Source organism: Cherax quadricarinatus, chromosome 91 (assembly GCF_038502225.1).
Source record: "Cherax quadricarinatus isolate ZL_2023a chromosome 91, ASM3850222v1, whole genome shotgun sequence".
In the NCBI taxonomy this organism is placed as follows: Eukaryota; Metazoa; Arthropoda; class Malacostraca; order Decapoda; family Parastacidae; genus Cherax; species Cherax quadricarinatus.
Genome location: NC_091382.1, coordinates 11,485,716 through 11,511,021, shown reverse-complemented (window position 1 = coordinate 11,511,021; position 25,306 = coordinate 11,485,716). Strand labels below are relative to the sequence as shown.

Here is a 25,306-nt window from a genome sequence, read left to right as displayed (position 1 = left end):
GATGGGTGGTGATCTTGCTTCTTAGGACCCTTTCAAAGATTTTTATGATATGGGATGTTAGTGTGGGTGTTATCCTGGGACACTGACCTAATTTTCTTGAAACACGTACTCTGCATAACAAGCGGCTTTCTATACAGTAGTATGTCACTGATGTCAGCTAGGCCTGTATACCTTGTACATGTATGTGTAGTAAATAAAGATATTATTATTATTATTATTATTATTATTATTATTATTATTTTATTATTATATTATTATTATTTTCTCAGTTGTTTGTTGGGTTATCTTATTCAAACTTGGGCAATGTATGATGGAAAGATACTTCTTCACGTACACCAAAAATGAAAGAAATCAGACCATAAATAGCGGAGTTCACTTCTCAGCCATTAGCCATTAGTATGGTTGTTATGGTTATATTCTTATTTTTTCGGTCTCATTTGATAGAATGAAAGATATATTACAGAAATAGATATGATTTTGAATGCTTTCATGACGAAAAGTACCTTGAAATTGCGCTCACAGTAGCAAAAATGTTCTATTCTTTAGCGAATCTCAGGAGTAAACAAATGATGTCACCGTCCAATACCTGTCCGCTTGCCAGTCTAAATTCCAGTACGGAGTCAAGAATGGCTTGACATTATTTATACAATTATTACAATAATGCAGCAGTCTGCATAACAGTAAATCTTCTATTTTTTTTGTGAATAAAAATTCCAAATGAAAAGCAAGAGTAATATAAGAGGGGCCTGTAGCTGTGACTAATGAACAGAGAAAATGTTATTTTAGTGCCAGGAATGTCTGCATTCTTTATTCTGGATCCTATTTTGAAATTGGCATCTGTTGAAATTTGTGTGAAATCGGCCAAATTGCCAATTTCTGACCACTTTATTGGGTAGTTGAAATAAGTGAATGGGCGGTTTCTTGTACTCAGTTGACAGATTAGAAGTAAACAAGTTTATTCAGGTATACACAAATACAGTTACATAGATTATCATACATAGCAGTGTATGTATAGAGAACCTAGGATAACCCAGAAAAGTCAAAGTGACTTATTTCCAGTACCTGGCTTGATTTTTGTTAAATATTTTTTTTCTTGGTTGTTTGTTGGGCTATCTCATTGAAACTTGGGCAATGTATGATGGAAAGATGCTTCTTAACGTACAACAAAAATAAAAAAGATGGACGATAAATAAGGGAGTTCACTTCTCAGCCATTAGCCGCCTCTTTGCAGTATATTTTCGTATGGTTTTTATGGTTGTATTCTCATTTTTTTGGACTCATTTGATAGAATGGAAGATATATTACAGAAATAGACATGATTTTGATTGCTTTCCTGACGAAAAGTACCTTGAAATTGAGCTCAAAGTAGCAGATATGTTTGATTTTTGCCGATGTTCAATGAACTGTGTAAGTCAAGTAAGACTTTGTAAATGGTCCAAGTCAGACCGAAATGTCGTCGTAAGCTTCTCTCTTTTATGTGTGGGTTATTTGTGTATAAGTCAAGTTGGTTAATTTTATTAAGTGTATTCTAACCTAACCACTCTGTAATTCGGCAAATTCAGTAATCCGGCACACTACAGGTCCCAGTGATGCCGGATTTGTGATGGAGGACCTGTACTGCAGAAAGAAATAAAGTTTGTGTGGTTGTATTGTACACAATTACTTATAATTTGGTGATGAGGCAATAGCTTCTTTATTATATTTTGTCATATGCACATGTAATTACATGAAAACTACAAGAAAGTCAAGAATACTTACCTGTTTGAAAAGTAGCTGCCTTTCCCAAAGTCCTGTCTAATCGTTGTGCCCTGACGCCAGTCAATATTTTCATTACATATTGTGTCAATTGTAGAAGAGTTTACTCCATGGAATAATTTTTGCATATTTAACTGGTTCTTATCATAGCTGCCAACAAGGAAGATTTGCAAATTAATATTATATTACATTATATTATATTATATTGCATTATATTATGTTACATTATATTATATTACATTGTATTATAGTATATTACATTATGTTGTATTTTTTTAATGCACTGGCCATCTCCCACTGAGGCAGGGTGACCTAAAAACAAAAACTAAAGTTTTTCTTTTTACATTTGATAATTTATACAGGAGAAGGGGTTAATAGCCCCTGTCTCCCATATTATATCAACCGTTTCAATGGCTGTCACATAGAACTACATCACTTAGGCTGGGGTCCCTCACATAGTTCTGTCATGACCTCAGTTCACTTAAATTGAAACTGTGAGTGGGACTGGACTGTGAGAGTTTCCCCCCCCCCTCCCTCTCTTTTGTGGGCTTGTGAGCAGCCAGCCTGTGTGTCAAGCCATTGTTTTTGCAGGGAAGGCCTATTAGGCTCCCCCACTTCTCCCATCCCACCTCTCGTGTCGGTACTCCATGCACACGTGTCCCGTACCATACTCAGCTCTGTGTTTGTAAATCAATTTTTTATCTTTTCATCATCATATCTTGTGTCTGCATAACAACCATGGCACCCAAGAGGCATGTGAGGGATGCTGGAAGTTACAAGGAAAAGTTTAAGCATTCAAATCTTGGTGTTATGAAGAAAAGTGAGATATTAACTTAACCCTTTCAGCGTTGGTGCCGTACTAGTACGGCTTGCACGCCAGGGTTGGTGCCGCACTAGTACACATAAATTCTAGCGCCTTCAAATCTAGCGAGAGAAAGCTGGTAGGCCTACATATGAAAGAATGGGTCTATGTGGTCAGTGTGGTCCTGCAGCACACAGTGCATAACGAGAAAAAAAAAACTCCGACCATGTTTTTGGTTTAAAACAGTGACTTTGCAGTGTATTTTTGTATGATATTTATGGTTGTATTCTAGTTGTCCTGGTCTCATTTCATAGAGTGGAAGACATATTACAGAAATTGAGATGATTTTGATTGGTTTCATGATGAAAAGTACCTTGAAATTGAGCTCAAAGTAGCAGAAATGTTCGATTTTTTGCCAAAGTTCAAAGGTAAACAAATCATGCCATGCGTCCAATACACATCAACTGGTGACTCTTATATTCATTCAAAAGTGCGCGGATATTATTTATACCATTTCTACACCATTTCTAGTAGGTTGGTAGACAGCAACCACCCAGGGAAGTACTACCGTCCTGCCAGATGACTGTGAAACAAAAACCTGTAACTGTTTTGCATGATGGTAGGATTGCTGGTTTCTTTTTCTGTCTCATAAACACGCTAGATAACAGGGATATCTTGCTACTCCTACTTACACTTTGGTCACACTTCACAGACACGCACATGCATATATATATACATACATCTAGGTTTTTCTCCTTTTTCTAAATAGCTCTTGTTCTTCTTTATTTCTTCTATTGTCCATGGGGAAGTAGAAAAGAATCTTTCCTCCGTAAGCCATGCGTGTCGTATGAGGCGACTAAAATGCCGGGAGCAATGGGCTAGTAACCCCTTCTCCTGTAGACATTTACTAAAAAAGAGAAGAAGAAAAACTTTATAAAAACTGGGATGCTTAAATGTGCGTGTATGTAGTGCGGATGACAAGAAACAGATGATTGCTGATGTTATGAATGAAAAGAAGTTGGATGTCCTGGCCCTAAGCGAAACAAAGCTGAAGGGGGTAGGAGAGTTTCAGTGGGGGGAAATAAATGGGATTAAATCTGGAGTATCTGAGAGAGAGCAAAGGAAGGGGTAGCAGTAATGTTAAATGATCAGTTATGGAAGGAGAAAAGAGAATATGAATGTGTAAATTCAAGAATTATGTGGATTAAAGTAAAGGTTGGATGCGAGAAGTGGGTCATAATAAGCGTGTATGCACCTGGAGAAGAGAGGAATGCAGAGGAGAGAGAGAGATTTTGGGAGATGTTAAGTGAATGTATAGGAGCCTTTGAACCAAGTGAGAGAGTAATTGTGGTAGGGGACCTGAATGCTAAAGTAGGAGAAACTTTTAGAGAGGGTGTGGTAGGTAAGTTTGGGGTGCCAGGTGTAAATGATAATGGGAGCCCTTTGATTGAACTTTGTATAGAAAGGGGTTTAGTTATAGGTAATACATATTTTAAGAAAAAGAGGATAAATAAGTATACAAGATATGATGTAGGGCAAAATGACAGTAGTTTGTTGGATTATGTATTGGTAGATAAAAGACTGTTGAGTAGACTTCAGGATGTACATGTTTATAGAGGGGCCACAGATATATCAGATCACTTTCTAGTTGTAGCTACACTGAGAGTAAAAGGTAGATGGGATACAAGGAGAATAGAAGCATCAGGGAAGAGAGAGGTGAAGGTTTATAAACTAAAAGAGGAGGCAGTTAGGGTAAGATATAAACAGCTATTGGAGGATAGATGGGCTAATGAGAGCATAGGCAATGGGGTTGAAGAGGTATGGGGTAGGTTTAAAAATGTAGTGTTAGAGTGTTCAGCAGAAGTTTGTGGTTACAGGAAAGTGGGTGCAGGAGGGAAGAGGAGCGATTGGTGGAATGATGATGTAAAGAGAGTAGTAAGGGAGAAAAAGTTAGCATATGAGAAGTTTTTACAAAGTAGAAGTGATGCAAGGAGGGAAGAGTATATGGAGAAAAAGAGAGAGGTTAAGAGAGTGGTGAAGCAATGTAAAAAGAGAGCAAATGAGAGAGTGGGTGAGATGTTATCAACAAATTTTGTTGAAAATAAGAAAAAGTTTTGGAGTGAGATTAACAAGTTAAGGAAGCCTAGAGAACAAATGGATTTGTCAGTTAAAAATAGGAGAGGAGAGTTATTAAATGGAGAGTTAGAGGTATTGGGAAGATGGAGGGAATATTTTGAGGAATTGTTAAATGTTGATGAAGATAGGGAAGCTGTGATTTCGTGTATAGGGCAAGGAGGAATAACATCTTGTAGGAGTGAGGAAGAGCCAGTTGTGAGTGTGGGGGAAGTTCGTGAGGCAGTAGGTAAAATGAAAGGGGGTAAGGCAGCCGGGATTGATGGGATAAAGATAGAAATGTTAAAAGCAGGTGGGGATATAGTTTTGGAGTGGTTGGTGCAATTATTTAATAAATGTATGGAAGAGGGTAAGGTACCTAGGGATTGGCAGAGAGCATGCATAGTTCCTTTGTATAAAGGCAAAGGGGATAAAAGAGAGTGCAAAAATTATAGGGGGATAAGTCTGTTGAGTATACCTGGTAAAGTGTATGGTAGAGTTATAATTGAAAGAATTAAGAGTAAGACGGAGAATAGGATAGCAGATGAACAAGGAGGCTTTAGAAAAGGTAGGGGGTTTGTGGACCAGGTGTTTACAGTAAAACATATAAGTGAACAGTATTTAGATAAGGCTAAAGAGGTCTTTGTGGCATTTATGAATTTGGAAAAGGCGTATGACAGGGTGGATAGGGGGGCAATGTGGCAGATGTTGCAAGTGTATGGTGTAGGAGGTAGGTTACTGAAAGCAGTGAAGAGTTTTTACGAGGATAGTGAGGCTCAAGTTAGAGTATGTAGGAAAGAGGGAAATTTTTTCCCAGTAAAAGAGTAGGCCTTAGACAGGGATGTGTGATGTCACCATGGTTGTTTAATATATTTATAGATGGGGTTGTAAGAGAAGTAAATGCGAGGGTCTTGGCAAGAGGCGTGGAGTTAAAAGATAAAGAATCACACACAAAGTGGGAGTTGTCACAGCTGCTCTTTGCTGATGACACTGTGCTCTTGGGAGATTCTGAAGAGAAGTTGCAGAGATTGGTGGATGAATTTGGTAGGGTGTGCAAAAGAAGAAAATTAAAGGTGAATACAGGAAAGAGTAAGGTTATGAGGATAACAAAAAGATTAGGTGATGAAAGATTGAATATCAGATTGGAGGGAGAGAGTATGGAGGAGGTGAACGTATTCAGATATTTGGGAGTGGACGTGTCAGCGGATGGGTCTATGAAAGATGAGGTGAATCATAGAATTGATGAGGGAAAAAGAGTGAGTGGTGCACTTAGGAGTCTGTGGAGACAAAGAACTTTGTCCTTGGAGGCAAAGAGGGGAATGTATGAGAGTATAGTTTTACCAACGCTCTTATATGGGTGTGAAGCGTGGGTGATGAATGTTGCAGCGAGGAGAAGGCTGGAGGCAGTGGAGATGTCATGTCTGAGGGCAATGTGTGGTGTGAATATAATGCAGAGAATTCGTAGTGTGGAAGTTAGGAGGAGGTGTGGGATTACCAAAACTGTTGTCCAGAGGGCTGAGGAAGGGTTGTTGAGGTGGTTCGGACATGTAGAGAGAATGGAGCGAAACAGAATGACTTCAAGAGTGTATCAGTCTGTAGTGGAAGGAAGGCGGGGTAGGGGTCGGCCTAGGAAAGGTTGGAGGGAGGGGGTAAAGGAGGTTTTGTGTGCGAGGGGCTTGGACTTCCAGCAGGTATGCGTGAGCGTGTTTGATAGGAGTGAATGGAGACAAATGGTTTTTAATACTTGATGTGCTGTTGGAGTGTGAGCAAAGTAACATTTATGAAGGGATTCAGGGAAACCGGCAGGCCGGACTTCAGTCCTGGAGATGGGAAGTACAGTGCCTGCACTCTGAAGGAGGGGTGTTAATGTTGCAGTTTAAAAACTGTAGTGTAAAGCACCCTTCCGGCAAGACAGTGATGGAGTGAATGATGGTGAAAGTTTTTCTTTTTCGGGCCACCCTGCCTTGGTGGGAATCGGCCAGTGTGATAAAATAATAATAAAATTCTACACTAGTGCAGTAGTCTGCATAACATAAATCTTCTGTTTTTTGTGAGAATAAAAATTCAAAGTGGAAAGCAAAAGAAATGTAACAGAGGCCTGGGGATGTGAGTAATGAACAGAGGAAATGTTATTTTAGTGCCAGGAATGTCTGTCTGGTTTATTTTGGACCCTATTTGGAAATTGACATCTTTTGAAATTTGTATGAAATTGGCAAAATTGCCAATTTCTGACCACTGTATTGGATATTTGAAATCGGTAAATGGCTGGTTTCTTGTACTCATTCGAAAGAAAAAATGGAGTTCTAGCGAAATAGGTATGATTTTTGTCGACTGGTGTTGGCCGAAAATAGGGCTCAAAGTGGGCGAAATTGCCGATGCGTAAACATCGTCGAGACCACTAAATTCGCGAGAGCATAATTCCGTAAGTTTTCCATTAAATTTCATACTTTTTGTGTCGTTATGATCGGGAAAAGATTCTCTATCATTTCATAAGAGTTTTTTTTTTTTTTTTTTTTTTTTTTTTTTGAAAAATTTCCGAGCCTAAGAACAAGTTTGGGAGAGGGCCTGCCGACCCTGAAAGGATTAAAAGTGGTGCAAGTGTAGTGGAGATGGCAAGAGCTTATGGCCTCATGAAGAATCAGTTCATTCAATTAAAAGCAATGAGTCAAATATACGAGTTTGTGTAATGAGTAACCCAGGCTGCCACTCCCTGAAAAGAATGACTCATAGGTCACAATAGCTAAATAAGACAGAAAACTTATTGATTGAATGAAACAGAAAGGTACACCACTTAATTTCTACTTAATTAATGAAGAAAAAAGCATTATTAGAGTTCTATAAAACAGTGTGTGATGAGGGAGGAAGGCCTGAGCAAGAGTGTTTAGCACTGGCTGGTTCAACAGGTTCAAGTTAAGTTTTCTGGCAAAAGTGCTTCACACAGCAGTAAGTAATTTCCCTGCTGAATTGCAGGAAATTATTTCTGAGGGTAACTACGAGCCACAGCAAGTGTTTAATGTTGATGAGACAAGTGTGTTTTGGACTCTGGTGGCCTGGTGGTTAACGCTCTCGGTTCACATGGCGAGGGCCTGGGTTCGATTCCCAGCCAGAGTAGAAACATTGGACGTGTTTCTTTCCACCTGTTGTCTATGTTCCCCATCAGTAAAATGGGTACCTGGGTGTTAGTCGACTGGTGTGGGTCGCATCCTGGGACACTGACCTAATTTGCCCGAAATGCCTCCGGAGCATAACAAGGGACTTTCTATATAGTAATATGTCATTGTAATCAGCTAGGACTGTATACCCTGTACATGTACTTGTAGTAAAATAAAGATATTATTATTATTATTATTATTATAAGAAGATGCCATCAATTGAGAACTTACATCAGTCAGCAAGAAGAAAGTGTACTAGGATTCAAGGCAGCAAAGGATCACTTCACCTTGCTCCTTTTCTCTAATGCATCTGGTGAGTGTAAGCCCAAGGTTATTTGCTGCTCTTATGCTCTAAAATTTTCCCTGTTTTGAAAGAAGCAGATAAGACTTCCTTACCAGTTCTTAGAAGGTCTAACCAGTCATCATGGATGACAGGAATTATTTATTTACTGGTTTAAGCATCACTTTATTTCTGAAAGTCAAGTTTTACCTGCACAGCAAGAACCTTGCATCAAGGTTCTCTTCACTCTTGATAATCCCAGTAATAACAAAAAAGGCACAATACCGTGACTGGAACGATACACAAATAACCCTGCTCCTCCTCTGGTTAGTGTGACTTTGTCAATGGTCCAAGTCGGACCGAAACGTCGGCATAAGCTTCTCTTTTATGTGCGGGTTATTTGTGTATCGTTCCAGTCACGGTATTGTGCCTTTTTTGTTATTTATGGACCCCGCAGTTAAGCGTCATATTCTCTCCAACTTTTTTAATGTTCTTCCCTCTTTTAAACCCCTCTTTCGATCTTATGAGGCTGCTCTTATTGCTACCCGGCGTCGTAAGAATCAGCTTCGCTTCCTACGTGACTGTCTTGCTGAACAAGTTCTGCCACCTTCCTTCTCCCACTTCCTGAAAACCAACCCACTGGGCACTCCCTTTCCTGATCATGCCCGTCTCCTACTTCAACAGCTCATTCTTTCTACTAAATCACAGGTTGAAGATGCCTTCTTTACTTTCCGTCAACGTCAACGTGCTCTCTTTGCGGCTCTACCACAGGATCTCTGTAACCTTCTCTCTACCATTGCCTTTGACACTGCTTGCCTGAATGCACAAATTCATTCTTCCAAACTACAGAATAAACTTCAACGTCTCATCTCAGCTAGCCCTTGGTCTAAATTCTCCCTCACTGACTGTGTTACTAATCTGTCTTCTGTCTCACTCTCTCAGTATGAGCTTGAACTTCTTGGTTTTGGCCTTTCCTTTGCCACTTCGCCTACTCCTCGCGCTGGTATTTCCCTGATTAGCTCTTTTGATTCCTTTCGTCAATCTCGCTTCCGTAATCTTCCTGACTTGTCCACTTTTCGTGGTGCTCTCCTTCCTGCTCTTGTTAGTCTGTTTTCTAAGAATCACCACCTTCCATGCCATTACCAACTTGCCCTTTCTTCTCTTAAATCCAACACTAACATTGTCATACTATCTTCTGACAAAGGTAATTCGGTAGTTATCCTTGATCGCGAGGATTACCTCTGTAAAGCTGATGTCTTGCTCTCTGACTCACGCACCTACACTCCTCTCGTTTCCAACCCTCTTGATCGCATCAAGAGAACTTTCAACAAAAAACTAAGGACTCTCTCCGACCTCTGTCCTGACTTTGACCTTGTTCAATGGTTTCGTGTCATCTGTCCCTCTCTTCCCTATTTCTATGGCCTTCCCAAAACTCATAAACCTGATATTCCTCTTCGTCCTATCATATCCTCTAGAGGTTCTGTCTCTTATTCTCTTGCTTCTTGGCTGGCCAAAACCCTCACTCCCTTTCTTGGTACTTTTTCTCCTGCCCACCTCCGTCACTCTCAAGACTTCATTGAACGGGTTCGCTCTCTCCCAACCTGTAAGATGCTTAGTCTTGACGTTGAGTCCCTCTTCACCAATGTCCCTCTTGATGATGTCCTTGATTTCCTTAGAGAGAAGGCCCATGAAGGGTTTCTTCATCTCCCTATCCCCACTGATGTCTTTCTTGATCTGATCTGCCTCTGTGTGGACTCTAACTCCTTTTCCTTCCAAGGGAAATATTATTCTCAAACCTTCGGTGTCTCTATGGGCTCTCCTCTCTCTCTTGTCCTTGCTAATCTTTACATGGAATACTTCGAGACTGTTGTTCTTCCTACCCTCGATGTGCAACCTTCACTCTGGCTCCGCTATGTGGATGACATCTTTGCTCTGTGGCCTCATGACTCCAGTCTCTTCCAACCTTTTCTTGAAGTTCTTAATAATCTTGCCCCTTCCATTAAGTTTAAAGCTGAATGGGAATCTAATTCCTTGATTCCTTTCCTTGATGTCCATGTCCACCGCTCAGATACAGGTTTTTCCTTTTCCGTTTACCGTAAACCTATGCACAATGGCATGTACATTCACTACTTTTCCTATCATGCTTCCCCTGTCAAGAAAAGTGTTCTTATCTCCCTCTTTCTCCGTGCCCTCCGCATCTGTGATCCTCAGTTCCTTCCAGCAGAAATTTCCACTCTTCATAATTCGTTCTCCCGTCTTGGCTACCCTTCCCATTTCATAGACTCTGCCCTCTCACGTGCTAAACGCAATTTCTTCTCTCCCAAACTCTCTACTCATGAGAACTCTTCTATCCTCTGCCTTCCCTACATTTCCGGTCTTTCTAATCTCAACAATTCTCTCCGTCCCTTAGACATCAAGCTTACCTTCCGCCAGACTAACACTCTTCGCACCAATCTCGTTCATACCTCTCCTCCCTCTATAGATGTTCCTGGTGTCTACTCTATTTCTTGCTCCTCCTGTCCTCTTCAATACTTTGGAGAAACTGGTCGATCTCTTTCTGACAGACTTAGGGAGCACAAAAATAGTGTTAGGCTTGCCGACACTAACAATGCTCTTTTCTGTCACGTCAGAGATCATAGCCATCCTATTGACTGGTCTTCTGCTAAAACTGTCTTCCCTACTTCCAACTCGAACAGTCGCCGTCTAGTTGAATCCTCTCTAATACACAACTTTCCTTGTATGAACCTTAGCCCTGGCTTCGTCTCTGTAGATGCCTTCCTCTCCCACTACATTGTAAAATGCTCCAATCTTCAGAACACCCGTGACTTAACCTGATTCCTCATTTTTTCTTTTTCTCTTTCTTCTTCTTCCTCTTCCCCTTTCCTCTTTCCTTTTCTCCTCTGGGTTGTCTTTCTCTCTCCTGTCTCGTGTTTCTGTTCCTTCTTCATTTATTTCACCACTTCCCTTTCACGCACCTCTGTGCGCTTGCTCTCCCTCTGTGAGCATCTAGCTCTCTTGCAGTGCTCCCCTTCCTTTGTTTTTGACTGGCTCGTCCTTTTTATTTCCCACTTCTACCACTACCACTACTACTACCTCTTCTTCTACTACTACTACAACTACTGATGAAATTAAGACACATGTGCGGCGTCTGGTTGTCTTTGTTGTGGACGTTTCGCCATCCAGTGGCTGGCTGGATGGCGAAACGTCTATGATGGGGATGCCCGGGTGTTGTGCATGTGTCTTAATTTCATCTTGTCGGTATTATATACAACTCTTGTACTACTACTACTACTACTACCACCACCTCTTCCTGCCTATATATAGCCGTCCTGCTCCTCCTCCTCTGGTTAGTGTGACTTTGTCAATGGTCCAAGTCGGACCGAAACGTCGTCGTAAGCTTCTCTCTTTTATATGTGGGTTATTTGTGTATAATCCCGGTAATTATTCAGAAGCTTTGTGTGACATGAACCAACGTACAAAAGTTGTGCTTTTACCTCTAAATACATGTTTAATACAACCACTGGATCATGGAGTTATTAGGTTATTCAAGTGTAATCAGACAAAAAATTATACAGAAACTTGTTGCAGTACCAACCTTTTGGCATAAATTTAACATTACAGATGCTATCAGCTATGTTGGCGGTGCATGGAATGAAGTACCCCAATCAATATGAAATGCAGCCTGGGTCAAGTTATGGCCTAATGTAGTGAATACTTTCACAGGTATTCCCTCACCTGAGAATCAGGTGCAGAAAATAGCTCAACTGGCAAGATTACCAGGTGATGGCTTTGAAGATATGCAGGAAGATGATGTGAGTGAGCTCTTAGATGAAGACAAAAGTCCAGGGGTATATGTTGGCAGAGTTCAATGCACAGATACAAGGGAGGCAGATAATAGAGTAAGATGAAGAAGAACCTGAAGAAACAGTTAACATTGCAACTGGTACGTGAGCAGTTCCATTTTGCTGCTAAACTAGCATACTTTTTCACTGATGAGACCTAAGACATTATAGAATTTTTCACTACTTCAGTGCAACCATCTACTTTTATTGCCAGAGCCTCAGCCATCCACCTCAGTCCAGTAGGGCCACAGCATCCCTTATTCTGTTCAGAATCATTAACACTCCAGCAACCATAATTTTTGGGGGGGTCCAAGGAAGGTAACTACTTTTCCTATATGTTCTTCAGTTTGTTTTAGACAAATGTTTTTTATTAGATGCCATGCTCAAGAACATAACTACCATCATAACTGGTGGTGTGTGTGTGTGTATACATACATAGGTGTACTCTCCTAATTGTACTCACCTGGCTCCACCTCTTCACTAAGTGCTACTGGGTCCTCTCTCTCCCTGCTCCATGAGCTTTATCATACCTCATCTTAAAGCTATGTATGGTTCCTGCCTCCATTACCTCACTTGCTAGGCTATTCCACTTCCTGACTACTCTATGACTGAAGAAATACTTCCTAGCATCCCTTTGACTCATCTGGGTCTTCACCTTCCAGTTGTGACCCCTTGTTTCTGTGCCCCCTCTCTGGAACATCCTGTCTCTGTCCACCTTGTCTATTCCATGTAGTATTTTGTATGTCGTTATCATGTCTCCCCTAACCCTCCTGTCCTCCAATGTTATCAGGCTGATTTCCCTTAACCTTTATGTTCTTTCTTCATAGGACATTCCCCTTAGCTCTGGAACTAACCTTGTCACAAACCTTTGCACTTTCTCTAATTTCTTGATGTGATTGATCAAGTGTGGGTTCCAAACAGGTGCTGCACACTGCATACTGTACGCAGTGTACAGTGTCTTGAACAATTCCTTACTAAGATATCGGAACGCTATTCGCAGGTTTGCCAGGCGCCCATATGCTGCAGCAGTTATCTGGTTGATGTGTGCTTCCGGAGACATGCTCAGTGTTATACTCACCCCAAGGCAGATATTGCTGCGCGGTCAGCAGTACATGACCTACCAATTTCATATAGAGGTGTTCCATTTCCGGACTATTTTGCTGTAATAGCTACCCACCTTCACACCCATTGGCAACAACGTTGGTCAACTCTACTCGCTATGTTGTTTTCATATTGTCGTTGGGCCTCCCTTCTTATCTGTGCATATTCATTTCTGGCTCTACAACTGCTCTCCTTATTCATTACAATGAGTGTATATATATACATTATATACTATATTGGTCTCACAGGCCACAAATGTTACTGAACAAATTTTTAGAAAAGAAAAGAAAAAAGTAAAATAAAAAAAATGTGACTTTACGGAAGCCGCGGACGTTGCCGCCACCCAGACATTGAGGGTCAACTTCACGCCTCTATATCTCAGTAAGTACTGATCAGAATTTTTTTGTTTTGTTACCTTTAGAAAAATAAAGTCTTTAATTCTGTATTTTTTTTTTTTTTAAAAAACTCAGGTTATTATTTGTTTACAGACATACCTATAATAGTTTAATTGATAAATTATGCAAAAGAAGTCTAGAATTAGCACTTTTTTACTGATGGAGAGCATTTCTGGGCTGCTCATAGGCACCACTATTGCATTCTGGGGCCATTATTAAACAACATTAAGGGTTAATTTTGGGCCCCAGTAAACTGGATAACTGTAACTGGATACTGAATCTGTGGAAATGGGGTGTTGTACTGAACATCATTATTATTATTATATGAATTAGTCAATATTCATAAAGAAATCAGTAAATCTGTATGAGTCTTACAGAGCCTGAGGAATGGGAAGTAATTGGTTTGATCTGAGGAAGCGGATAGCAGTTCCAATTCCTGGTATCAGGAGCAGTTCACTGGCATCACAGCACATAGCTGTTCCCTTGAAGGGATACTTGAGTATCAAAAACCAGGTGATCATAAGGGACTTACCTTTTAGACAAGTATGCCTTTTTATTTTCCAACTGGTGCCACAAATATGGATTTTGTAGTCGCTGAATATTCCGGATGATGACCCCATGAAGTGTAAGCTTTAAAAGGCTTTTAACATTTTGATATTCAGAGCTGTCACAATCTAGCTGCACAAGGAGACAGATCTGCTTGTCTGTCATTGGACTCCAGTGAGTAGGTAGACAATTTTTAGGTTTGTCAAGAATGACCTTTTTCTGAATGGGTGCTTTAGACGGGCGGCGGCGAATCTGCCTCACCTTGTTTGTTGTTAGGTTAGTCTGTGTCATCTGTGCAAAGTTTAATATATAGGTGAATCTTTTATTACTTACAGTCATTGATGACCTGGGGTCTGACAAATATCGTTTCTCAATATCCTCACACGTGGTGCTACACACTAGTTTTTCATTTCCCAGACTATCAGCATGACCATAACAAATCCATATGCCTTGTGCATCAAGAAAGTACCAGTCATATGTAGTTGCTTTGGGATTATCTGACTCTCCTGCAGACTTAGTTGAGATCCGTCGAATTTGGAGTTTGCTTCCAGTTGAGTGTTTAATATACATTCTCATAAAATTAGCTGTCCATGACTCAGTACCAAAAAAGTTCAAAATTGCTTTAGCACAGGATGCAGATTTGTTTAAATCAATGGGAGGTAGTATTTGACATTTATCCTTGGCAACATTCCGGTAAGCAGTTTCTAATACTTTAGACTGAAAGATGAGGAAATTAAACCATTTAATGCCTACTTGAAATTGCCAGTGAAAAGTGCTTTTTGCATGGAGATACTGGCAGCCTTTGTTATTGTTAATACACTTGTTATTTATTGCTAACATGCATATTTCTGGGATTTCCACATCCCCACAAACATCAGTCGACTTAAGAGTCATGTTTATCTGTTCAATATTATCATCCATATTTTGTCGAGTGTTACACATGCCTCTTCCTCGGCCTCGACCACGACCTTGTCCTCGGCCTCGACCTCGGCCTCGACCTCGGCCTCGACTGACACCTCGACTGACACCTCCGTCACTGCCGTTATCACACATTGTTTATGTACCTCTTGTCACCTGTGGGTAAAAGACATACAACTAGACTCGTTTCAATTGCTGCACAATCCAAAAAAAGTACATGAAAATGAAAATGTTTATTTTCTTGCTAAACTTACCTGTGGTTTACATATTTTAAAACATTAATTGCAAAGGCCACTAGTATGCCTAGGCATTTTGGGCAAACTAATCCAAATTCTTACTCTATATTGACACAGGTTATGGAGCAGTACATTTTAACCTGTTAACTGTCCAAACGTATATCTACGTTCTTACCACTAGCGCTCCAAACGTAGATCTATGTTTTATTTTTTGTGCCTCCAAATTTGGCACGATTGACCTGAGATGCCTGGTCAGCATAGAATGGGTCATAACACTCGGTGTGCAAAGTATTAAAAAATCTGAGACCACTTAGTACCTTTTGGGAGCACCAGTTCAATTGAGCACCAGCTAGAGCAAACAACATGGCAAACACCTGGAATTCACTGATGTTATGTAGTAGTAGCACTTCCATTTTAAGAGGAAAGTGATGTTGACCCCTGGTTTAGTGGCTTTGAGGTGGATGTGGCCACAAGTGGTCGAGAAAATATCAAAAACCTTGATAATAACCCCCTCTTCAAGAGGGGCTCCTTGGCGTGGTGAAGAGACTCTTGATCTGAGGAATTAGACCTGTTGGTCTCCTTCCTCAGACCGAACCTAATTACCCTCCAATCCCCCCTTCCCTATCCCATCCTCCCTTTTTCCTTTCCTCCTCCTCCCCCCTGTCCCTCCCTTTTTCCCTTCCTCTTTTTGGCCTTTGGGATTCTTCCCACAGGCCTACTGGTTCCTAGGTAGGGGGAAGGGTACCGGGGTCAATCCTATTCTGTTGAGGTTCTTGGCTGTGGTGTAGTTTGCCGTGGAATCTGGATCGCCTGGGGATATCCAGTTCCCTCTCCAGTCTTCCGGGGGGTGGCTTTGGGTGTCTTTCGGGCGATGGGTGTATCTCTGGAGGCTGCCTTTTGGATTCCGGGGGTGGTGGCCAAAGGGGGTATGCTTTGTGACGGATATCCGGCCGCCCTCTCTTTTGTCCACCAAGGTAGCTCGGCAGATGTGAGGTTGTTATCCTGGATTGCTGGTTTACTGGCATGAAGGGTAGGGTATAGCACAGGTTCCATGCAGCATCTGCACTACTTGCGGTGTTGAGGTCCTCTTGGGTGCGGAGGGTGATTTCTGGCCCTTTCATTCCTCCTAGGAACTATTCCTCCCCGTTCCCCCTTTTTCTTTTTTTTTTCTTAAAAACAAAAAGAAAGAAGTAACCTAACCATGGAAGCCCTAATCCATGTTGCTATCGTTTTGTTGTGGTTACCCAGGCTGGGCGAGAGTACATGTAGCTAAGTTGCTCTGCCTCATTACCCCCATAACAACACGGACTGTACCTGTACCAGACCTGAGACACCTGTGACAATGAGTGTAACTCTTACTCACCAGTAATCTTAATAATCTTACTCACCAGTAATCTTACTCGCCAATAGTTACGAGTAATCATATTCAATAGTAATCTTACCAGTAATCCTACTCGCTAGTCATGCAGTTTACCAGTAATCCTACTCGCCAGTAATCTTACTAGTAACTCACCAGTAATCTTACCAGTAATCTTAACAATAATCTTATTCACCAGTAATCTTACCAGTAATCTTAACAATAATCTTATTCACCAATAATCTTACCAGTAATCTTAACAATAATCTTATTCACCAGTAATCTTACCAGTAATCTTAACAATAATCTTATTCACCAGTAATCTTAACAATAATCTTATTCACCAGTAATCTTAACAACAATCTTATTCACCAGTAATCTTACCAGTAATCTTAACAATAATCTTATTCACCAGTAATCTTAACAATAATCTTATTCACCAGTAATCTTACCAGTAATCTTACTCGCCAATAGTCTTACGAGTAATCATATTCAATAGTAATCTTACCAGTAATCCTACTCGCCAGTAATCTTACATACAATTAATCTTAAGGTTATTAAGCACACTTTACAAAGGCCTCCAGCTGGTTTATTAACCCTATCATGAGAGGTAATTAAAAAATCTTTATTACTTTTAAATATATCCAAGTTACAATAGGCAGAGTTAGATACAATTATGTAAGTTAATCTAGGAACAGGTACACATAAGTACAATTATTATACATAGTGTAAATTACCCAGGATAACCCAGAAAAGGTCAATGTGACTTTCATTGGGGCCCTTGTGGTACAATTGTGCAAAATCATGACTAAAAAAAAAAACAAGTGCAATAATTTTTAGCTACACTTTACACAGTTTTTAGATGGTCACAATTGTCGTACATAATAACTTGTGTAACTAAACACAGAAAAGGTCAATCGTAACTTAGATAACACAAAAGGGTCATAATTATAAATAAGATAACACAAAAGGGTCATAATTATAAATAAGATAACACAAAAGGGTCATAATTATAACTTAATATTTTTAGGTAAAGATGACTCACCGCTGGTGTAGTAGTAACTACGATAAGATACACTTGACTCAACACAAGGTGAAACAGCACTGCTGATACGTTGGTTTGATGTGGACGAAACTGTCGGTGGACGTGGTCGTGAGCCAGACGCGTCCACCCTGGACCTGGCTGTGTGTGCTATTTATAGCGCGAACACTCATTAGCTGGCTGCTAAACTGGCGCTGACTACACTTACTCTAGCTGGCTGCTAAAATAATAATATATCTATTTCTACACGTACATATACAAGGTATACAGGCCTAGCTGACATCAATGACATATCAATGACATAGGTGGCCCGGTGGCCTGGTGGCTAAAGCTCCCGCTTCACACACGAAGGGCCCGGGTTCGATTCCCGGCGGGTGGAAACATTTGACACGTTTCCTTACACCTGTTGTCCTGTTCACCTAGCAGCAAATAGGTACCTGGGTGTTAGTCGACTGGTGTGGGTCGCATCCTGGGGGACAAGATTAAGGACCCCAATGGAAATAAGTTAGACAGTCCTCGATGACGCACTGACTTTCTTGGGTTATCCTGGGTGGCTAACCCTCCGGGGTTAAAAATCCGAACGAAATCTTATCTTATCTTACTTTAGATTTTTCCACCGAAGTGGCTAGCGTATTGCGCACCCCATATCCATCCTGTGGACTGTAGCGCAAAAGCATATAGATACACAAAAGGCCCAGGAACTAGGCCCCAAAGGGTTAACAGGAATACATATGGGTTTATATCTACATATCTGTACTTCACTTATCTGTTACAAGCAAATTTAGGAAATTTGCTTAGTATATCTGGTATCTTATTTTCATTAATAAGATACCTTGACATGTCACATAGGTTATTATACTGTCTATCTCTGTATTCCTCAATAAGTGGACATAGTGTTCAAGACAGTCACCATATGCCTGATCACATAATTTACATTTAGTTTGTATCATCTCTGTGTCTCCCAAACTGTCAGAAGTACTTGTAACCAAGCCTAAGGGAGCAGTCAGGTTCACGCGCGCGGTGCAAAAAAAAAATCGAAAAAATATGAAAATGGAGTTATTGTTACCAAAAAATAGCTGAACTTTCTGGCTACACTCTGGTATAATTATTATCCTTGTACGATGTTTCTAAAAGGAATTACAGCCATTTATAACAGGCATGGTGACAGCGCTGACGCGTCATAGTGCGCAAGAAGCGCTGACTCGGCTTTGTTGACGTTTTTGTTACGTTTTTCCCCGTGTTATTTTTATCGTTTTCTTATATCTTTGTCTAATATAATACAAATTCACCATCTGAGATCATGCCAGAGTGGGCGGAGCTAATATGATCAAGTAACCAATCAAGGTACCCTGGGTATATTGCATAAAATGGCCGACACCTCCAGCCAACAAAATATTCCATACCCACGCTAATATCAATTATAAGGCTTATTTATCTATCACAATTGATCTATTATGACATAATGCAATATAATAATAGCATATAAACATAAAAAGTACACCTTAAAAAAAATATATAGCATAATATGACGCCCCAAGGAAAAAATTTCTATCGATATTTCCCCTGAAGGTGAAGAGAGGGTCCGCCCTCTCTCATCAGTGATGAGAGAAAACGGATTTACAATGGTTAACTGTAATAAACACTCGTAGGTCGCGGAAAAAGTGTAAAATAAGGCGAATTTTTCGGGGAAAAAAATATTTCCCGGGCACCTGGGGTGCCGCGCGCTTCGGCCTATATCTCGAAAGTAACTTATTTACCTATTTAGGGGGACTGCATCCTTATTTATGAATGAATTGACTTGATTTTCACAACAAACATAGGAGAATGATTGATTTACAAGAAAATACGTACCTTTCTGAACTATCCCAAATATTTTTAGATTTATGTGGGCAACAAGACCGACATCTTCCAATATGACAAAAAAGTTATGAAACTTATTTTTTTTTAGCATGAAGATAAGGTTTATTTTAGAAAAGGTACGTAATTCATGATGGAATTAGAGGTGTTCTATCAGCAGCAAGTGTCAAAACCACTTTTCCAAGTACCACTGAGTAGGACTCCGCTGCCAAATGCAATTTTTCGTAAATTTTGCATATTTCATTTACTTTTTGGCCGATATGATTGAAACTTCAGCACAGGAGGTTTTATATAAGCTTCTAATAGTACACCAAAAATGAACGTAATCGGTTGAAAAATAAAGAAGTCGATATGTTACACCTGACTGCTCCCTAAGCCTGGCCACTACAACATCAGTGTTCACATTGCAAGTTGCTCCATAAACATACTTATCTACGTTCATGTTATCTTAGTGAGTTATAGATCTACTCAGGCTTCTAATTGCATTCCTATAACAATCATCTTCATTATTTACTTCTCTCCTAATATTATTCCTAATGCTAGACACAGATATACCAAAGTTACATTCTACATTCTCCTGGGTACTCTTCTTGGCTAACATATCAACTTTATCATGAAGGAGTAATCCAATGTGTGATGGGATCCATAGCAATTGTACATTAATTCCTTTGTCCCTGATTTTTGAATATCTATACCTGGCTTCTCCAAGGAGCTTGTTGTTGGAGTCATTATAAGAGTTAAAAGCCTTCAGTAATGACAGAATCAATGACATACTACTATATAGAAAGCCACTTGTTATGAAGAGCATTTCGGGCAAATTAAGTCAATTTTGTCCCAGGGTGCGACCCATACAAGTCGACTAACACCCAGGTACCCATTTTACTGATGGGTGAACGTGGACAACGGGTATTAGGAAACACGCCCAGTGTTTTCACTCTTGCCGGGAATCGAACCCGGAACTCAGCATGTGAAGCGAGAGCTTGTGCCACCAGAACAAGCTCATGCTCTCTCCCATATACCTTCCATAGATAAAATTCCAGTCACAGTTCATAAGCACGCTACTCTGTTCTTGCATTGGTACTATATGCAGCTATGATATTTTAGAGCAATTAGCCCTTCAGGACCTTCCTTTTCTCAAAGTGGATACATCCTGCCTGCCTGTGGGTGGAGACGCTTTCCCAGTAACATCGCCTGCTTAACCTTCAGCTACCGTGAACTCTCGTCCTCCATTTACATTGTAGGCCATCGCCTAGAGGTTCATAAAGTAGTCCCTACTTCCCAACAGTGTCGTAATTGCTGGCGCCTTGGACACTCCGCTGAATACTGCAGATCTGTGGCGGAATGTCCGGTCTGCAGTGCCGCAGATCATACCAATACATCTTTCAGTCTTCCCCCCTCTTATCTCAATTACAATGAATCTCATCCTTCTTTTTCACCCCGTTGTCAAGTCTATCGTAATGAGCGAGAAATCCGAGAAATCCGTTATCTTAAAGAGAGTGAAGGCCTTATGCTATGGCTGTCCCTCAGCTCCGTCTTCAGGGAAAACTCCCTCGTGTTCTTTATTCTCTTGTAGCTCGAAGACCTCCAACCTTGACGGTCCTCCCGCCTCCCAATTCCTCTACAACCATGTCTTCCAGGGTCACCCCTGTTTCTAATTCTTTTGCGGTTTTATCCTCTGAAACTCCTACCTCGGTGCCTCTTCCTGCTTCTACTACTGCATCTCGCTCGCTAGTTTCTAAATCTACGAGACCTCGCAAGCCCTACACCTTCTTCACGTCTGCCAGCTGTGAAGTTGAATCTATCTCCTACCTTGGGGCCTAGTTTTCACCCCCCTTCTAACTCTCACATGAAGGTGAAGGTTCACCCCCTGTCGTGTAGTCCCCTCTTCTGTCCTCCCCCAGTCTTCTTCCCTAGTTACCTTCCAACCTCCTCCCTCTCCTGTTACACTGCAGGACTCTTCTGCCCCTGCCAACACATCTCTCCAGGTTCATACTCCCCGCCCCTCTCAAACCTCTTTGGCTGCCTCCATAGCTACTCCAATCCCTATTTGCTCTATCTCACCTGTCTCTGAAATCATGGTATCGACATCTTATGCGCTGAGACACTTGACGCTATCTCCAGCAATATTGCGGAGACGAAACCCTCAATGGACACCGATGGGCCTCCTTCTACCCCTTCGTTTTTATGACCCTCGCAACAATCTTTTCCTTCACAGTATTCTGGTTCCTCCTTGCTTACACACTTACTGTTGCCCCCACATGCTAACTTTACTGATCCTAATAGACCATAGATTTTATTGCTTCTTATTGTTGATATTCCTGTTTTTGTAAATAATGTTAGTTTAGCACTCCCCTTGATTATAATAATATCTGTAAATAATATCTTATTTACAATGGTATATTCATGGCCTCAGGGATAATCGGGGAGAACTCCAAGTGTTGCTCTTCCAGTCTTCCCTGATATGTGTTGGGTTACAAGAGCCCAAAATTTGCTCAGCTGTTGTTCGTCCCATTTCGGGCTGTGCTGTTACATTCTTCTGATCCTTTTCCTGATGAATCATTTAACGAGAGTGCACTCTTGTTTGCATTGGTATACCATATCAAAAAGTTTTTGTTTGTTCTCTGCTGCATTATACTGCAGCTCATATTTATTTACACAGATGGTATACAGTTTACTCTCTATATCTTTCCCCCTCCCATGCATTCTGTATCTTGGATATTGCATTTTTGATCTCTGCTGTCGCCCATCTTGTTATTAGGTGATTTTATTGCTCACCATCATCTGTGGGGAGGGTCCCACTGTGACTCTCGTGGTGATCAGTTGGAGACTTCTCACTTCTCATCCTCTTCATGTTTTAAATACGGGTTCTCCTACCCATTTTGACACTCGCACTCAGTCTCTCTTGCGTTGATCTTTCTATCTGTTCCTCGTCGATTGCACTTGATTACACTTGGTTTGTTCTCCCAGATTTACATGACAGTGATCACTTTGCTATTCTTCTTACTTCTGCTACATATTCTCAATCGCCTCATAGCCCTCATTGGCAATTTGCACGAGCAGATTGGGACTTACACTCTCATCTTACCACCTTTTGCGAGGACCCCCTTTCATCCTCTATTGATGAACTGGTGCACCAGTTTTTGACCTTAGTTTTGACTGCGGCATCACATTTTATTCCTCAAACCTCAGGCAAGCATTCCCAGACATGCGTGCCTTGGTGGTCTCCTGCGTGTGCCCGTGCAGTGCATTTGAAACATGCTGCATGGGTCTGTTATCAGTATAATCGGACCTCAGAGCGGTTTTTGGATTTTAAGTGAGCAAGGGCAGTTGCTCGCCGTGTCATATGCAACGCTAAATGCACTTGTTGGCAAGACTATGTGTCTACCATTACCTCGTCTTCCCCTACGTGTGCGGTTTAGAAAAAGGTACGGAAGTTGTGTGGCAAGTACACTCCGGACCCAGCTTCCGTTTTGCGGGTTGCTGGTGTTAATGTTGCAGAACCACTTGAAGTTGCCACAGAAATTGGGAACTATCTTGTCCGTATCTCCCAAGTGCTTCTCCTTTGTCCCTCATTTCTTGCGTCTAAGCCTGCCAAAGAGCAGTTGCCCTCAGATTTCTCCTCTAATGGAATGGAGCCATATAATGTACCTTTCACTCTCCTAGAGCTAGAATTCATGCTTTCCACTTGTCAGCCGACGGTGGCTGGACATATTCATATCAGTGTGCTATGACATCTGCATTCTACGGACCTTCCAGTCCTTTTGCATCTTTTCAGTCTTATTTGGGCATGAGGGGTTCTCCCTCAATAATGGAAATCTGCCATTGTACTACCATTTTGCTAACCTGGCACCTAGGGGCTTGATACTTGTCACTATTGCCCCATTGCTCTGACCAGTGTAGTCTACAAGGTGATGGAACTCTTAGTGAATAGATGTCTGATGTGGTATTTGGAGACTCGCAGTAGTCTTTCCTCTCACCAATATGGCTTTCGCAAGGGCCGCTCTACGTTGGATCCCTTGCTCCACTTAGATACGTATGTGCGAAATGCCTTTGCTAACAAACACTCCATCCTAGCAGTCTTTTTGATCTTGAGAAGGCATATGACACCAATTGGAGGTATAACATTATAGCCCAAGCCCGCTCTTTAGGCCTCTGTGGTAATCTACCAACTTTCCTTGCTGCTTTCTTATCTGACAGACATTTTCAGGGTCCTTGTTGGCGCCTTGCTTTCCTCACACTTTGTACAAGCCGAGGGAGTCCCACAAGGTTGCGTCCTTAGCACTACCATTTTTCTCTTAGCTGTGAATGACCTACCTTCCATTCTGCCATCGCATATTTGGTCGTCACTTTATGTAGACGACTTTGCTATTGCATACTCAGGCACTGTCACCTCGTAGCAGCTGCCCTTCAGGATGCAATTGACCAAGTTTCCCATTGGGCCACTTCACATGGCTTTATATTTTCTAGTACGAAAACCCATTTCATTACCTTCACTAGACATCCTCTTATCCCAGATACTCCATTGTGTTTACACGGCTCATGTATTCCAGAATGTGATATGGTCAAGTTTCTTGGCCTCTTCGATCGCCAGTTGACATGGGAACCTCGCATTTCTTCTTTAAAGGCCATAGCTGGCTGAATATCCTTAAAATTCTCGCACATCATTCATGGGGAGCAGATTGCCGAATTCTCCTTCATTTGCATTCCACCCTAATCTTGTCCAAGCTGGACTATGGGGATCAAGTCTATTCTGCAGCTTCTCCTACAACTCATTCTAAGTTAGATCCCCTTCATCATCAAGGTCTCCGTTTATGCCTTAGTGCCTTTCGTTCATCCTCTGTTGGAAGCCTCTGTGCAGAGGTGAATGTTCCTTAGCTGATCGTCGTGACACTCATTGTCTTAATTATTTTGCCCACGTCATGATCTCCGTGTTTCTTCTATGTATAGGTTAGTCTCGGACATTAGTAGATGCCCATTGTTTGTTTGGCGCCTTTGCCTACTCCGACCATTTTCTCTTCATCTTCACTCACTCCAGTCTTCTCTAATAAACATATTAAACTAACTTCTCTCCAGTTGCCTCCCTTGTATATTTATTTAGCGCCTGCCTTTTCCCTTTCCCCTTGGGAAGTTTAGACAGTTCTTGTCTGTTCTTCCACACTACCATGCACCAAAGCTTTCCTGCCTACAACTGCTTCTCGCTCTCTTTTTCTGGAGCACTTCCGGTCACATGCTAATGCCACCGCTGTTTATACAGATGGTTCTAAATCTTCTGATGGTGTTGGGTTCGCAGCAGTATTCCCTGATGATGTCTGAGGTCACTTGTTAGACTCGGCTAGTATTTTTACTGCCAAGTTGCATGCCATCCTCATAGTGCTTCTTCATATTACATGTGTGTCTCCTTCGAAGTATGTGATCATTTTAGATTCCCTCATTGCTTTACAAACCATTAAACAATTTGATTCCCCTCATCCACTAGTCCTTCGTATTCAACTATGGTTGCACCATGTGGCTAGCAAAAACAAAGACGTCACTTTCTGTTGGGTCCCTGGACACATTGGTGTGCAAGGTAATGAACAAGCAGATGCTGCTGTGCGGTCAGCGCGGTGCATGATCTTCCAGTTTCCTATAAAGTATTCCGTTCAGAGATTATTTTCCAGTCATCTCGGCCCATCTTCGCAGCTATTGGCAACAATGGTGGTCGGGCATGCACCATAACAAACTGCACTCTATTAAACCACTTTTAGGTTTGTGGTCATCTTTTTACCACTGTTGCCGTTCTCGGGAGACTGCGCTCTTCCGGCTCCACATTGTCCATACACGCCTTACCCATGGGTATCTCATGAAAAGGCGCCCTGTTCCTCTTTGTGAGGTTTGTCGGGTCCCTCTTTCGGTTCTTCACTTTTTTGTCAAT

General features: G+C 41.3%; 2 protein-coding genes across 2 annotated transcripts in view; one reads left to right on the top strand and one right to left on the bottom strand.

Moving 5' to 3' along the window:
- Nucleotides 1-17,816, bottom strand: part of LOC128704935 (protein mono-ADP-ribosyltransferase PARP11-like) — a 51,119-nt gene extending 33,303 nt beyond the window's left edge. Inside the window, exons 1-3 of the mRNA XM_070104386.1 lie at nucleotides 17,542-17,816; nucleotides 13,972-15,059; nucleotides 1,759-1,905 (exon numbers count right to left, since the gene is read on the bottom strand). Of these exons, the coding sequence (XP_069960487.1) occupies nucleotides 1,759-1,905; nucleotides 13,972-15,038 (1,214 nt within the window). The 5' untranslated portion in view covers nucleotides 15,039-15,059; nucleotides 17,542-17,816. The remainder of the gene's footprint in view (nucleotides 1-1,758; nucleotides 1,906-13,971; nucleotides 15,060-17,541) is intronic.
- Nucleotides 1-25,306, top strand: part of LOC128704930 (unc-112-related protein) — a 452,607-nt gene that overhangs the window by 28,379 nt on the left and 398,922 nt on the right. The window lies entirely within an intron of this gene.